The following is a 16,870-nucleotide window of genomic DNA, read 5'->3' on the forward strand; positions in this document are numbered from 1 at the left end:
CGGCCCGGGTGCTTTGTTCTTGGGTAGTTTTTTGATTACCGTTTCAATTTCTTTGCTCGTAATTGGTTTGTTTAACTTTTGTGTTTCTTCCTTGGTCAGTCTTCTTGGAAGGTTGTATTTTTCTAAGAAGTTGTCCATTTCTTCTAGGTTTTCCAGCTTGTTGGCATATAGGTTTTCATAGTAGTCTTTAATATTCTTTGTATTTCTGTGGAGTCTGTCGTGATTTTTCCATTCTCGTTTCTGATTCTGTTGATGTGTGTTGATTCTCTTTTTCTCTTAATAAGTCTGGCTAGAGGCTTATCTATTTTGTTTATTTTCTCAAAGAACCACCTCTTGGTTTCACTGATTTTTGCTATTGTTTTATTCTCAATTTTTTTGTTTCTTCTCTGATGTTTATTATGTCCCTCCTTCTGCTGACTTTAGGCCTCATTTGTTCTTCTTTTTCCAGTTTCGATAATTGTGATGTTAGACTATTCATTTGGGATTGTTCTTCCTTCTTCAAGTGTGCCTGGATCGCTATATACTTTCCTCTTAGGACTGCTTTCGCTGCGTCCCACAGAAGTTGGGGCTTAGTGTTGTTGTTGTCATTTGTTTCTATATATTCCTTGATCTGTATTTTAATTTGTTTGTTGATCCATTGATTATTTAGGAGCATGTTGTTAAGCCTCCATGTGTTTGTGAGGCTTTTTTTTTTCTTTGTAGAATTTATTTCTACTTTTATACCTTTGTGGTCTGAAAAATGGGTTGGTAGAATTTCAATATTTTGGATTTTGCTGAGGCTCTTTTTGTGTGCTAGTATGTGGTGTATTCTGGAGAATGTTCCATATGCACTTGAGAAGAATGTGTATCCTGTTGCTTTTGGATGTAGAGTTCTATAGATGTCTATTAGGTCCATCTGCTCTACTGTGTTGTTCAGTGCTTCTGTGTCCTTACTTATTTTCTGCCTGGTGGATCTATCCTTTGGGGTGAGTGGTGTGTTGAAGTCTCCTAAAATGAATGCCCTTTAGTTCTGTTAGTATTTGTTTCACATATGCTGGTGCTCCTGTGTTGGGTGCATATATATATTTAGAATGGTTATGTCCTCTTGTTGGACCGAGCCCTTTATCATTATGTAGTGTCCTTCTTTATCTCTTGTTACTTTCTTTGTTTTGAAGTCTATTTTGTCTGATATTAGTACTGCAACCCCTGCTTTCTTCTCACTGTTGTTTGCCTGAAATATGTTTTTCCATCCCTTGGCTTTTAGTCTATGCTTATCTTTGGGTTTAAGGTGAGTTTCTTGTAAGCAGCATATAGATGGGTCTTGCTTTTTTATCCATTCTATTACTCTGTGTCTTTTGATTGGTGCATTCAGTCCATTTACATTTAGGGTGACTATTGAAAGATATATACTTATTGCCATTGCAGGCTTTAAATTCATGGTTACCAAAGGTTCAAGGTTAGCCTCTTTAGTATCTTACCGCCTAACTTAGCTCGCTTATTGAGCTGTTATATATACTGTCTGGAGATTCTTTTCTTCTCTCCCTTCTTATTCCTCCTCCTCCATTCTTCATATGTTGGGTATTTTGTTTTGTGCTCTTTCTAGGAGTGCTCCCATCTAGAGCAGTCCCTGTAAGATGTCCTTTAGAGGTGGTTTGTGGGAAGCAAATTCCCTCAGCTTTTGCTTGTCTGGGAATTGTTCAATCCCTCCTTCATATTTAAATGATAGTCATGCTGGATACAGTATCTTTGGTTCAAGGCCCTTCTGTTTCATTGCATTAAATATATCATGCCATTCTCTTCTGGCCTGTAGGGTTTCTGTCGAGAAGTCTGATGTTAGCCTGATGGGTTTTCCTTTATAGGTGACCTTTTTCTTTCTAGCTGCCTTTAAAACTCTGTCCTTGTCCTTGATCTTTGCCATTTTAATTATTATGTGTGTTGGTGTTGTCCTCCTTGGATCCTTTCTGTTGGGGGTTCTGTGTATTTCCGTGGTCTGTTCGATTATTTCCTCCCCCAGTTTGGGCAAGTTTGCAGCAATTATTTCTTCCAAGATACTTTCCATCCCTTTTCCTCTTTCTTCTTCTTCTGGTACCCCTATAATACGGATATTGTTCCTTTTGGATTGGTCACACAATTCTCTTAATATTGTTTCATTCCTGGAGATCCTTTTATCTCTCTCTATGTCAGCTTCTATGCGTTCCTGTTCTCTGGTTTCAATTCCATCAATCGCCTCTTGCATCTTATCCATTCTGCTTATAAATCCTTCCAGAGTCTGTTTCATTTCTGTTATCTCCTTTCTGGCATCTGTGATCTCCCTCCAGACTTCATCCCATTTCTCTTGCGTATTTCTCTGCATCTCTGTCAGCATGTTTACAATTTTTATTTCGAATTCTTTTTCAGGAAGACTGTTTAGGTCTGTCTCCTCTGGTGTCTCTATGATCTTGGTTTGCCTGTAATTTTGTCTTTTCATGGTGATAGGAATAGTTTGCAGAGCTGGGACTAGTGACGGCTGGAAGAACTTCCCTATTTGTTGGTTTGTGGCCTTCCTCTCCTGGGAGAATAGCGACCTCTAGTGGCTTGTGCTGGGTAGCTGCGTGCAGACAGGGCTTCTGCTTCCTGTCTGGCTGCTGTGGAGTTTAGGTCCGCTGTGCCTGTGAGCGTGGCCTGGCACGAGCTGCTACTCCAAAGTGGTGGAGTTGCATTGGAGGGGGAGCAGCCGGGAGGCTATTTATCTCCATAAGGGGCCTCAGTGCTCCCTGCAGCCCAGGGGGTTAGAGTGCCCAGAGATCCCCGGATTCCCTTCCTCTGGACTAAGTGTCCCGCCCTGCCCCTTTAAGACTTCCAAAAAGCACCCGCTAAAACAAAACAACGCCCACATACACACACACACACAAAAAAAATGGCTGCTTGTTTGTCTTTATTCTCCGGCGCCAGCCTCGGGCACCCGCTCACCAGTCTTGCTGCCCTGTTTCCCTAGTATTGGGGTCCCTATCCCTTTAAGACTTCCAAAAAGCGCTCGCCAAAACAAAACAACAACAACAAAAAAAAAAAAGGATGGCCACTTGCTTTTCTTTTGTCCTCCGACGCCGGCCTCCGGTGGTGTTCAGCAGTCCTGGGCTCCTTCTCTCTCCCGCTCAGACCTCTCTCCTCCTGCCAGGAGCTGAGGGGAGGGGCGCTCGGGACCCGCCAGGCCAGGGTTTATATCTTACCCCCTTTGCGAGGCAGTGGGTTCTCGCAGGTGTGGATGTGGTCTGGATGTTGTCCTGTGTCCTCTGGTCTTTATTCTAGGAAGAGTTGTCTTTGTTATATTTTCATAGATATATGTGGTTTTGGGAGGAGATTTCAGCTTCTCTACTCACGCCGACATCTTTGCTCTGCCTCTGCTTAAGATTTTATAGACTATGGCATTTGAAAATTTCCCTGAAAGTCTGGAAATATAATGCCAAGGGCTTGCCCCCTTTTCTTCTTTTTCCTTGTGTATTCTTTTATTCCGTTCTTTCTCTTTTTTTCTTATTTCTTTCCTTCCTGATTCATTTACAAATCAATTGTTTTAAAAAAAAATTAAAAGAGCTTCACTGTCATTGCTTCATTCCTATTCATCACAACAGCAATAATGGAAGTAAAATAAATCTCTTCCGAACTGTGTGAAAGGCTTTAAAAAATTGCCGCTTACTGTAAGTAACATTTTACAAATCATTGCCTTTGTTAGGTAGCAGTCAGTTAACATTTGTTCATGTTGCAGTGTCTCAGTGCCTTTACTTTTTAATTACAGTAAAATTTAAACATATGTACCAGAGAAGTGTAAAGAACTACCTCATTTTTGTCACCTGGCTTAGATAATCACCAACTGGTGGCCTGCCTTATTTCATTTATATCACCTCCCAATTCCCCTTTACTGGATTATTTTGATGCAAATCACAAACATTTCATTTGTATGTACGTCATTCTGGTGCTTGACTCAGGATCAAAATAAGGGCTTGAAGTGGGCATGTGTATTTGGAATTTTTTTTTAGTATTGGTCATATTACTACTTTCTATCTCTTACCAGAGTTTTTCAGGTTATAATATTTTTTAGTGTTTCAGTTATGGTGCAGTACACATTAACATAAAATTAGCCATTTTAAGTGTACAGTTCAGTAATGTATGTTCACAGTACATTCACATTATTCTGCATCCAGTCTCCAAAATGCTCCATCTTAGAATCAGAAGCCATAAACTCTGTATCCATTAACTATTCCCCATTTCCCTCTATCTCGAGCCGCTGACAGCTGCCATTCTACTTTGTGTGTATGAGTTTGACTGCTCTAGATATCTCATCCAGGTGAAGTCATACAGTATTTGTCTTTTGTGACTGCTTATTTCATCAGGTTACTAATATTTTATTTTACAATAATTTTCCATGGCATTTTTACATATTGGTGCCAAAATGCCAATTTAAAACACAGATTTAGTCTAAAGTACTAGAGTTGGAAACAAATTCCCTTTATTGACATATCAGTCCTGCCACATTCCACCCTTCATCTCCCAAAGATGAAGTAGTGAAGGTAACAGCAGATAGCTATTAACTGGTAGTGCTGAAAGCACCACAAATTCTGAAGTGAAGGTTAGGTCCAGCCGCAGAAATGCATTACATACAATAATGAAACAAAGGAAGAGCACATTTTCCTTATTAGGTTTGGATATAAGACAATTTAAACTTGATAAAGTCCAAAAAGAAACTGCAAGCACATCAAATGAGAATTGAGGGATTAAAGTCATTATTAGTGTTTAAAAAACAAAAATGAAAAAGAAAAATGAGACTGCCAGAATCTAACCACCAATCTACAGATCAGAGAACAAGGAGCGTGTTAGATAAGAACCTCTACAGGACGAGCCATGTCGTTTGTCAGTAATGCTAAAATGTTTAAACGCTCCTCCGTTAAAGGACTTTCAGAATTGCTTGCAGAACTATATTGACTAATTATTACCTTTTAGATTGAATTTGACATTTTTCCCCAAACGTAAATGGCAAGTAAGAAGGTGATAAAGCTAGAAGTGGAAAATGTGAGGCAGTTACATAATAAGGGAACTCATTTTCCTAGTGGTCTTTAAAGTTTTGATAATGGGGCCCCTAAAATGAACTCCCAATGTCTTCTGAGCAGCATGTTTTTAAAAACTGTTAATTTGGTTTTGTTCAAACTTAGAAAACAGTTGCAAGAATTAGTACAAAAATTTCCCATGTATCCTTCAGTCACATCCTCCAACTCATAACACCTTGTGTAACCATAGTAAGATGATCAAATCAGGAAATTAACATGGATACTATTATCTGTTCTACATAGATACTGTTATATCTGTTGTTTTCCACAGTCTTATTCAAATTTTGTCCACTCTCCCACAAATGTCCCTTGCAGATCAAGGGTCACACTGCACTGAATTTTGATGGCTTCTTAGTTTCCTTTAATCTGGAACAGTTCCTCAGAGTTTCGTTGTCTTGCATGGCCTTGACACTTTTGAAGAATACTGGCCAGTTATTGTAAAATATTCCTCAGTTTGGGTTTGTCTGATGTTTCTTCCTGATTAAATTCAGGTTAAAAATACCACAGAACTGATGTTTTGTCCTTGGCAAACCCTATCAGGAGGCTTATGTCCATTTGTGTCATTGTTGGTGGCATTAACTTTCATCACTTGCTTAAGGTGGTATCCACCAGGTTCTCCACTATCAGATTACTGTTTTTCCCTTTGTGTTAAGTATTTGGTAGAGGGAGGGAGATACTTTAAGAATAAGAAAATGCCCTGTTTCTCTTCAGAATCTTTCTTCTACTAGTCTTAGCATCCATTGATGGTTCTTACCTGAAACAAGTATTGCTTATGGTGATTGTCAAGTGGTGATTTTCTATTTACATCATTCTTTTATATTTATTCCCTGAAATTCTGCTGTAAGGAATAGCTTTCACTATTTCATTCATTTAATTGTTTATATCAGTGTAGACACATAGATTCTTATTCTGTGGGTTTATAATCCACTCTATTTATTCTTGTCTTTAATTTGGCCATTAGGAATTGGGAACCCCTTCAGGTTAGCTCTTGGGTATTTTGACATGACTCTTGTCACTTTTTTTTTAAAGCAATTTCTTACCTTAAGGTACCACCAACTGTTCCCAACTCATGTTGTTTTCTTCCCTGCCCAGACCCTGGAATTGCCCATTTCTCTAGGGTTTCTTCATATTGAAGAAAGGTATTTAGAAAACCAATATCTAGGTGCTGGTTGTACTCAGTGGTACTAGGGTCTCATTGTTTCTAACTCATTTCAGAGTACATTTTCATATATACATACATGCATACATACTCACAAATATATACACACACAGACACTCCTGTGACTATTTCCATGTATGTATATTTAAAACTATGGTTTCATACTGATACCTCCAATTTTGATCCAACACTACCAGGTTCATTCTAACATCTCCTTTTCTTTATTTGAAATTCCTTTCTCTGACAGTAAGAAATCCGACTCTTACTACATATAGTATATTGCTTATTTGTTCACACCTAGAATACACATTATATTAGCTTCAGAGTCATTAACCCATACCCCTCTGGAAGACAAACCTGGTAATTAGTGTATAGGATTCGTGTATGGTTCTTCAGCATTAGAGCAGGCAGTCAAGATACTATTTTTATTTTTCCTCATGCCTTCTGTGGCTGTGTTTTTCATGTGTAATGTGGGCAGCTTCATTTATTTCTGTTGGTATTGCATTTTGGGTCCTCCACCACTACCACCACAATCCTTTTTCACTTTGTTTATTGAAAAACAAAGTATGAAACATAGACATTATTCTAAAAGTCAGACTGTAGGACAATGTGCTTCGCTTTGATTTGTTCCCACCCAGCCCCATCTCTTCTACTCTGTTCCCTTGCCCCATTCATTCTGCTCTGTTCCTACCCACCCCTGTAGGAAGTCCTACAGTAAGCATTTAGCCACCCAAGGTGCCAGCTTTCTATAAAATAAGTTCTGATGTGTCTGTTTAACATTGAGACACATTTCTTTATAATAACATCATAAAGCCAATGCCCAGATGACCAGTAAGTTTTCTATTAACTAGGCTTTAATTAATGATTATGTGTCATTTTACTTTGGGAACTTTTGACTAAGCCTGGCCCTTCGAAGTACATAGAGATTCTCAGGAAGGGGAGTAAGGCACACAGCAGAACAGAACATGCAGAGAGATCTATGCCTTAACATGTTAATGGCAAAAAATGGGAGCTACCTTAAAATATCCTTATAATGAAGTAAACCAAGATAACCATACTATGAAGTAAAATTTTTAGCTGCTTAAATAATGTTTCTCACAATACAAAACAAAGGAATGTAGGCAATTTGCATTTTGTACTTACTTGTATTTTTCAATTTCCCATTCAATACTTACCACATACATTAACTAAAAGGAACCAGGACCTAGTAGTGGAGGCAGTAGTTGGTAAAAGCCAGCAAGGGGACTCACAAACCAAAGGATGCATCCCTGCGGCACAGCCCGCCCTGCCCGTACAGGGCTGCTGTAGGTTGCTGGCAGTCAGCCTGGATCAGAGTGGTAGGATGCGGGTCTTTGAAATAAGAACTTGGGTAAGTTTTACTTCTAATAGATCTCCACCACATGCTTATTACTCTTTCAGAATTTTATGTTATTTTAACACTCAATCAGAAATTAATTCTAATAATTTGTACGCTTGTTGCATGTTGATAATACTAGACAGTGAACTTCAGGTGAGGTAGGAGCCCTAATGCAGATGAGAAGCAACAGTAACAAAACTAGCAGCTGTTTATTGAGTGTTTTGCATTAGTCATATAGTCACATAATTACTTTTTAAAAACCTTTAGAGTTGTTGCCTACTAAAATATTAGGATCATTACATGAGCACAACCAGTTTTCTTGGTAACATGATTGAAACAATTTTCAACAGTATTTTCTCTACTCTGGGCATTATCTGTGGGTTCTTGCATTAAACTACCCAGAATAAGTAACTGCTGATGAACAATCTCTTAAAGACTGAGGATGAGTGTTAATAATTTGAAAGGATAAAGGTATTTTTTCATCAGACCTAAAACTTGTCTAACTTTAAGACTTTCATTTAGTTTATTTCTTTATATAATTTAATGATTACTAAGGGTTTCAAGTGTTTATTCAATATATTGTGACTAGACACCATAAGTAGGTATCTAGAATTCAGGAGACTTCTTACACTCCAGTTGCACAGAAACTCTGCCATCTCCTTGGGATGAATGTGATGGAGTTTACTCGGGCTATACTGACCCCCCGGATCAAGGTTGGCCGAGACTACGTGCAGAAAGCACAGACCAAAGAACAAGTAAGCTTTACGTTAATTGTTATCCCACATTTGTTTGAATGATAAACTGGTCATGAGACCTTCTCGTTGGCACTTAACAAAAGGAATCAGTCAAAGCTCTATTGTATGGATGTTTCTTTGGAATACTGTAGAGTATTTTTTCTCTCCTGTAGCTTTCTGTTTTTGTTTTTCTTTCCCAGAAAATTTTAAAAAGTGACTTTTTAAAAAAGTAAACTTGAAATACCATCTGGGTTGTGCCCAGGTAGATGGGTTATCCAAGAGGCAAAGCTGCGCACCTCGGGAGCCTGCCCGGCAGCAGGGCATGCTGCTTCCGTGTCCCTGCGTGGCCCCGCGCCAGCGGTGGACTCCTTCAGGACTAGGCAGATATGCTACCCAGGGCCCCAGGGGCATAAGAAAGAGTTTATTTTTACTGGGCGTCCCTTCCCCTAAAGTGATTCTCTCCAGTTTACATGTAATTGTACTAATATCCTGTGTTGATGTGTAAAATTGAGACATGATTAAGCAGTAAGTGCTATTTATTTTCAGTTTTTTAAGTACTGTAGAACATTAAACTCCATATAATAGCTATTAATACTGAGACTGTTTCCAGACTAAAAGGTTGGTGTTGTGTAATTACAGGCAGATTTTGCTGTAGAAGCATTGGCAAAAGCTACCTACGAGCGACTCTTTCGCTGGCTTGTTCACCGTATCAATAAAGCTCTGGATCGGACCAAACGTCAGGGAGCATCTTTCATTGGAATCCTGGATATTGCTGGATTCGAAATTTTTGAGGTATGCCCCTCTCCTTCCCACTCTTCCTCCTGCTTATTCTTTTAACAGATATTAATTAAGGCTTGTTACGTACCAGGTGCAGTGCCAAGCACCATGACGTAATGGCAGATAAGCAGGTACAGTCCCTGCCATTCTAATGGAGAAACAACAAATGATGAATAACCAGCAAATTCGCAGATTTGTGAACAATGAAGTGAAAGGGGTGCTGTGAGAGGAAGAGGTGGGGAGGCCAACTTTAGAGAGCTGAGTCGTGGAAGGTGTCTGCAGTGGTAACAGTTAAGCATACTGGGAGGAGAAGCTCCCAGCCTCAGCTAACTTGCCCCAGCATACGAGAGTAAGTCTAGTTAGTTCCATGTGGGAGAGAATTTGTCACACACCTTCTTCAGTTTTGTGGAACAGTTGATAACATTTGATATCCTAAAAATGTATATCTTTATCTCTCCGTTGATAGACTGTGTTATGTAGTAAGGAACAAATACTAAATTAAGTACTTCTTGGTATCAGTGTGCTACTTTGGCCACTATTGGGTATTGAATCTGTCTTGTTTTATAATAAACCCCTTTAAAATTCTAAGTCTGCCCTCATATAAGAGTTTTATCCACTGAACTGCCACTCCCACTCTTTGAGATTGCTTTATTATGAATTGATTTGTTAATGATGAGAAATCATGAAAGGTTGCAGGGTAAAAATCACATTAAAAAAAATCTGTCACCTTCCTATATATAAATAATCAAAAAATAATGAAAGGATCCTCATTTGAACTACAGCAAAAACAGATGAAATACCTAAGAAGAAATTTAAGAAGAAATGGGCCAGATTTAGTTGAAGATGCCTTTATAATGCTTCTGTGAAAAACAACAGAAGAGTTGAATATACCTTGTTTTTAGATGGGTATGTTCAGCACCATAAAGGTGTATATCTTCCCCAAATTTATCTATAAATTGAACATACTTGTTTAAAACCTATTAATAGGAATCTTTAGGGGTATAGGAGGACTAGGTAACCTTCCTCTAAAACTAATTTGAAAAATAAATGAATAAATGAAGAATAGGGAGTAGAATTCTGAAAAAGACATGAAAAAGGTTATTAAAAGATATAAAATATAGAATTTCAAGAACTATGGTTTTGACATATGAATCCATAGACAGAAAAATGTTTATAAATGCTAAAAATGGAGGACCGTTTATGAGCACTATTTATCATGGGAAAAAAAGAACAATCCTGAATGTCCACCATTAGGAGATTGGCTCAATTAATTGTGATGCATCCATACAGTAGAATACTGTGTACCCATTACAAAGAATGAGGTGGCTTTATATACTGGTAGAGAAAGACTCTAAGATATATTATACTTAAGAAAAATCTAATGAGAGCACAGAATATTTCTGGGAGGATCTCAGGAGGCAGCAACGGTTGGCAACTGCAGGGAGAACTAGTAGGTCGTTGTGGTGAGACTTAACTCATCCTGTCCATCAGTGCAGCTCTTTGTACTTTTTAAACTTATGCCATGTATTACCAATTACAAATTGATTATTTTAAGTAGAGTTGGTAGCTTAAATATGGAAGACAAACAGAAATCCAGTTGAAAAAGAAATACCGTTACTCATAGTTACCCAGGCTAAGTAGAGCCAGAAGATCTCACAGTCCTAAGGCAGAGCAAAAGCCATTTACAAAAACGTGAATAATCACAATCAGTCTACAAATGTTTGTGTGGCTCACTAGAAATGTGATGTTGAGCACAACAAACACTGCCCCTGCCCTCCTAACGTGACCTCAATCTAAAATAGTACAGCACGCCCATTGGGTGAAAGAGCAGACTGGCCTTTCGGATTGAAAAGCTGTTCCTTGGAGGCTGTTTAAGCCTTCCCTAATTGAGAATCCCTTATTATAATGAAAAAGGTTATTTATGGGCACATGCTACTCATGTGAGCAGCGTAGAGGCAAAAAAAAAGATCACTTATTTCTAATATATAAAGTGATTGCTTCAAGAAAAGTATGCCTATTAATTCATCCATCCACCCATTCATCCAGTCAGCACACAGGAGGAAAATGGGCAGAGTTCACAGAGAAGGATGGAGAAGCGTCTGTGACATACAAAAAGATGCTCAAGTTCACTTTTGAGAGCAATGCAGTTTCACTGTTGATATTGGCAAAGATCAAACATTTGATAAGAAAAGGAAATTCCTAGAAAAGCAAACTGGACCTACATACTTACTGAGTGCATTTTGCTTTGCAGGCCTGGCTGGGATCTCAACAACAACCTATAGAGAAAAGATTACTCTTTCTTAAGTTGCTTTGGAGCCCATAGCCTAAGTAAAGAATAGAATAGGACAGAACCCATCTGTTCACTAGACCCTGCAGAGCTCATGGAGGCACACTTGCTTCACTGTCTTTGGCCTTCCCAAGGCTCTTTGTTTTTCTTCCTTTTCTCACTTTCTTTCTCATTTATTTCTTAATTTCTATTCATTAACCATTCACTAATAAAAATTGAGTTGTTTTGTTTGTACACCATTCAATTAGCAGACTCAGTCATTTATTATTTTCTAATTTTAGCAGTTCAGCAATGTGGTATGGCCATAGTGTGTGTGTGTGTGAGTGTGTGACAGAGATTGATAGAGATCCCCTGGGTTTTGTCAACCTTCATTACAGAGAAGGTAGTTGACACCTAATTAATAATTTCAGTGAATTCTTTTGATAACTACATGACAAATTATTCCTGTGTCCCTCCCCTCCCCGTGTTTGGAAAACCATTCCTTCAACCTTAAAGCTGAACTCCTTCGAACAACTTTGTATCAACTACACCAATGAGAAGCTGCAGCAGCTGTTCAACCACACCATGTTTATCCTAGAGCAAGAGGAATACCAGCGGGAAGGCATCGAGTGGAACTTCATCGATTTTGGATTAGACCTGCAGCCATGCATTGACCTCATAGAGAGACCCGTAAGAGTGTTTACTTACTATTTGACTTTCAGTCCATACTCATGTTTGAGTTTTTTCTTTGGCATAATCTGAACTATAATGATCCTGTCTAATAGTGTTTAGATAATTTTCTAATCTAAATTTTCTAAGCACTTTAATACTTTGATAAGATACCTTAAATAGTGAATAACATCCCGTGAAGACCCTTTAGCTCTCTTCTCTTACAGACCCATTCCTGCCGTGAGTATGTGAACGTCGTGGTGGGTAATGGCCCCTGCTTCCTCAGACTGCCCATGCCACAGGGAGTGGCGTTTGCTTCACCTTCAACCCTCAGCACCCATCAAAGGGTGGAGAGCCCCACCTGCGTCACTTGCTAGGCAGTATAGGGACATTTCATTTAGCACAGTGTAAGACATGTCATGTAAATTCATTTTTCAGATAGCTAAAGCTTATCCTTACAGGTATAAAGATGTTTTTATTTGAAAGATTTTTTTTTTAATTTGAAGTTTCAGAGGTTTTTTGGCAGATGTATTTTTTATAGCACTCTTAGGAAGCATCAGAAATTATTTTCTTGTGGTTTAGTGTTCTGTAGAAATACAATGACCGAAGTATAACTCACTCACTTATGAAACTCTCATCCATCTGATCTCAAACAAATATTGATTAGCTGTATTTTCCCTGTCTGTTAGCTTTTGCTCAATAAGATAGTAGCTTTGCTTATTTTATTTTACTAACTTCCAAAATATAGGAAAACTAAAGCATAATTAAGCATTGGTATCAGTAATTTACATATTGTTCTACTACCAGCTAGCAATAGCCCTGGGGTTTCTCCTGTGCGGTACACAAGGTTGTGCTGCACAGCCTCTGGGGCCGCCTGTGCTCTCCAGGCCGAAGGCGTCGGAGGGCTGAGCCTGGAGAGCCTGGATGCTGTGGGGCCTGTAGTCAGAGCAGTGGTGGCAGGTCCGGGAATGGAAAAGCCTACACAGACATTCAGCCTGTTAGAACTGTAGTTCTAGCTCATTAGAAACTTGGGTTTAAGGGAAGTAATATAATTTTCATTTGGCTCATACACAGGAGCGCATTTTACCCTCCAAGGCACTATAGTTGTTCAGAGAACTCAGATTACCGTGGTTGGGAGGAATCTCCTTCTGTGTACCTTGCATTATTATTTAGAAGTAACTTCAGGGCACACTAGTAGTGACTTCCACGTACTCACATGTACATAAACACATGAATCTATTTCCCTGCTGCTTTGTTACCCCCAAAATTGTTTGGGAATTTATATAAATAAGAGAATGGAATATTTCATATTAGCACTGTTGCTGACCATGATTTGTTGTTTGAGCTGCTTACATTTATGTACCCATACGACACTGAAAGTCCTGTTTTAAGAATGTATCGGCTATGTGCCTACACTTACATTTTAGATTGGAAGAGAACCCACAACAGTTGCTAAATCAGTTGCTGTATCTGCAGGAATAATTGTACCCAAACACTTCCAGATGGAAAATTATCAACCATATTTTTATATGTTCTGTAGATATTTTTATGAAATATCTTCAGACAGTTTTAAATGTGGTTATGTGACCCTTAAATGAACCTTACGAATATACATTCTTCTTAATGTTACTCAATTGCTTTTATTTTTTCCTCTAGGTTAAAATATATCAATTTTTATTGACTCTCACATGATAATTTTACTCCAGAAGTGAGAGTGATAGGGGAAAGTAAACATTTCAACTTCAGTGATTAGCTCCCAGCAAAAATAGGTGAGGCAGAAAGGATTAGCTGTTTATACTTTCAGTTGTTTTGCAGATATTGAGTGTAAATATTGTTGGATTTGGGTAAGATCAAGGCAGCAAGAATTTATTGAATACTAAATACAGCCTGAAAATGCAAAGATTGGGAGCACTGTAGGGATATGGCAAGAATAGAGCATGGTTCTCATCATCAGGCACCTGATCTGGAAGCCAGAGAGCAGAACAAAACATGGTGTCAGCTCACTGGTTACCTGGCACCTGGCGTAAGCGATGCTCTGACTTGGGAAGAGGCAGAAGCCATGGTAGGCTGACAGTGTCACAGTGGGTTTAACCTGTAGATGTTATAAAGGAGTAAGAACATTTCTAGGCTACATTTTATGGGCAGAAATTAGCAGATGAACAACACCTTGAAAGTGCAGTTTTCAGAACTTTATTTTACCTGGGTGTTCAGAAGGTATTGGGATGGGGCAGGAGATTCACAGGAACCAGTTAAGCCCAGGTGCTGAAGGACAATGAGCAGAACAAGTCCTTTCCTTCCCCCTCCTCCCTTCCCTGCTCCCTCCCTGCATCCTGCTCTGCCTCTCCCTCCATCCCTCCTTCCTGGCCCTTTGAGGCTCTTCCCCTCGAACTTCAGAATGTACCTTTCTGTGCCCTGCCTCAGTAGTCCTAATGGAGGGACAGGCCACTCAGCAAGGGGAGGGAGGGCCTTCAGATGTGGTGCTGACTCACTTCTTTAGGATTACCTTATTCTGTCTATCCATAGGGACATAAAATCTGGCTTTGGAAAAACAAAATTTTTAAAACCGCATCAGTTTATAATAATAGGCAACTATTATTGTTATATAGTATAAGTTATATAGCATGTGTACGATACGGGATAACGACTCCATTGATGGTTTTTCAAAATGGAGAGTGAGAACAAAGTTTTCTCAGAGGAAAATATCTTAAACATTACTCCGTGGTGGCACCTGCCATCCTGTGCACATGTCACCTCCTCTCACACAAACCCAGCCCCCGGCCCAGCTTGTGGAGGGGTGGCAGCAGGTTAGCCTCTGTGTTCAGAAAGTTGCCTGCAAAACCCCTGATACGTATTGCTCTGGCACCAGACAGAAATGTAGTCTCCCAAACTTGCAGTTCTTCAGAAACCCCCAATTAAAAGAAGAAGTATTAACAGAACCTAACATCAAAGATGAAGGAGGAAAAATAATGGGTATTCATACTTGTGCTATCACTGAGTCAAGAAAGGATTAAATTACACTTAGGAGCCAACTTCAGAATTTAGAAATGTTTTCATTAAGAGATTAAAAATATAAAAATTATGGTAGAAAGACAGATGTTTCCCTTAATATGGAACTCCCTTGCTCAGAGTTGTCAGCTGAATGGTAGTCACTGAGTCATGTACACTCTGAGCCTTGGCTTCTCCAAGATCACCTGATCCTTGTTGTCTTTGATTCCAGTATTCTTTTAGCTGCCCTGAACCCTGTGAGTTCTTTTAGGTAGAGGAACCACAGACCAGATAGCCACAGGGCAAGGGTGTCCACACCGGGGCTCATCGCAGAAGGATTCTCTCAGCTTCAACCTGCTGATACGCTGTTTGATCCTCACTTTCCTCTGACCGTATTATACACTGTTTCATCTGTATTCACTGTAATGTTTAGTGACTTCTTAAGCAATATTTGTATAAAGCCTTTCTTCTCTAGTAAATACACAGGCCATGTGAGTTGTAGAGAACTGATACTAGAGATTTATTCCAAAAGCTGATTTCAGCCCTCAACTCATTTCAGTCTTGTGGCACAGACTTGCCGTCTTTGCAGTATGGCAATGAAGGATGATCCAGAAGCACCGTGAAATAAATCACTGCTATTTAAGTGCTTCATTTCGCTTTCATGTGCACCTACTTACCTTCAGAAAGAAAGTCATTCCACTGATGTTTGAGCTCCCAGAGAATAGCAAGCTGTAGGCTTTTTTTTTTTTTTGAGATGTAATTCATATGCCCTAAAATTGCCTCTTTCGAAGTATATAACTCAGTGGTTCTTACTCTGGTTGTGCAACCATTATGGCTATCTAATTCCACATTTCATTGTCCCAGAAACAAACGTCATGCCTTTTAGCAGTCACTCCCCTCTCCCTCCCGCAACCCCTAGTTGTATTAGTTCTACTTCTGTCTTCATGTCTCCAGGTCTTTTTTCAGTGAACTGGTTGGGTGAAATAAAATAGGCTCTCAAATGTTTGCTGAAACAAATATATGAAGTAATTGATAAATTACTTCATGACCTTCCATATTCCCTACTAAGTAATAGTCTACTTATATATGTTTTATTATCAGTATTATTAAAAGGTGATTTCAGCCCTAGAATTGGTACATTTAGTCTCGCGTCACAAACTTGCCTTATTTGCTTAATAATAGTTTTAAATATTTCATCAAGTGTGAAGTTGGCACATTTTATTTGATCATCACATAAACACAAACTTAAATCAATTAGGATATAAGATGTCTGAAGCATTCCATCTAGTTGAAGTTTTATAATTTATCCAACCTGTCATTGAATATAAATACTGAGTTTCATCTCTCCACCTTCTAGTTCCTTTCTGGAACTAGTCTTTTATCTGCTGCTTTTTTGGAGGCCATCTGTTTGAAATTGTTTTACTTATAATTTACATATTTATAAGTTGATGAGATAAATTACTCATCCATCTTCTTACCACTATGTATTTAGCAGTTTTGAGATCTCAGTGTTTGAATTATAGATATGCTTTGGACATTACCTTCTATCCTAGCAATTTGGTTTCCAGGGATCTTTTTGAAACATTAATTGTTTTGGAAGTTAAACTGCCAGACACAATGAGGAAAACATCCTGGTATTTATAAGTGACCTGAAAAACTTGTCAAATCTTGCTGTCTCTCATTATCAGGCTAACCCTCCTGGTGTACTGGCCCTTTTGGATGAAGAGTGCTGGTTCCCTAAAGCCACAGATAAAACCTTTGTTGAAAAACTAGTTCAAGAGCAAGGTTCCCACTCCAAGTTTCAGAAACCTCGGCAACTGAAAGACAAAGCTGATTTTTGCATTATACATTATGCAGGGAAGGTAAGAG

The 16,870-nt window shown here is 38.9% G+C and overlaps 1 protein-coding gene across 7 annotated transcripts in view; it reads left to right on the forward strand.

The window, feature by feature from the left end:
- MYH10 (myosin heavy chain 10) overlaps positions 1 to 16,870 on the forward strand; it is a 162,297-nt gene that overhangs the window by 83,391 nt on the left and 62,036 nt on the right. For all 7 annotated transcript variants that reach the window (XM_073234837.1, XM_037027111.2, XM_037027112.2 and 4 more), the window contains 4 exons: positions 8,207 to 8,325; positions 8,944 to 9,096; positions 11,864 to 12,037; positions 16,690 to 16,863. In XM_073234837.1, coding sequence (XP_073090938.1) covers positions 8,207 to 8,325; positions 8,944 to 9,096; positions 11,864 to 12,037; positions 16,690 to 16,863 — 620 coding nt within the window. The remainder of the gene's footprint in view (positions 1 to 8,206; positions 8,326 to 8,943; positions 9,097 to 11,863; positions 12,038 to 16,689; positions 16,864 to 16,870) is intronic.

This window comes from Manis javanica, chromosome 4, assembly GCF_040802235.1.
Source record: "Manis javanica isolate MJ-LG chromosome 4, MJ_LKY, whole genome shotgun sequence".
Lineage (NCBI taxonomy): Eukaryota > Metazoa > Chordata > Mammalia > Pholidota > Manidae > Manis > Manis javanica.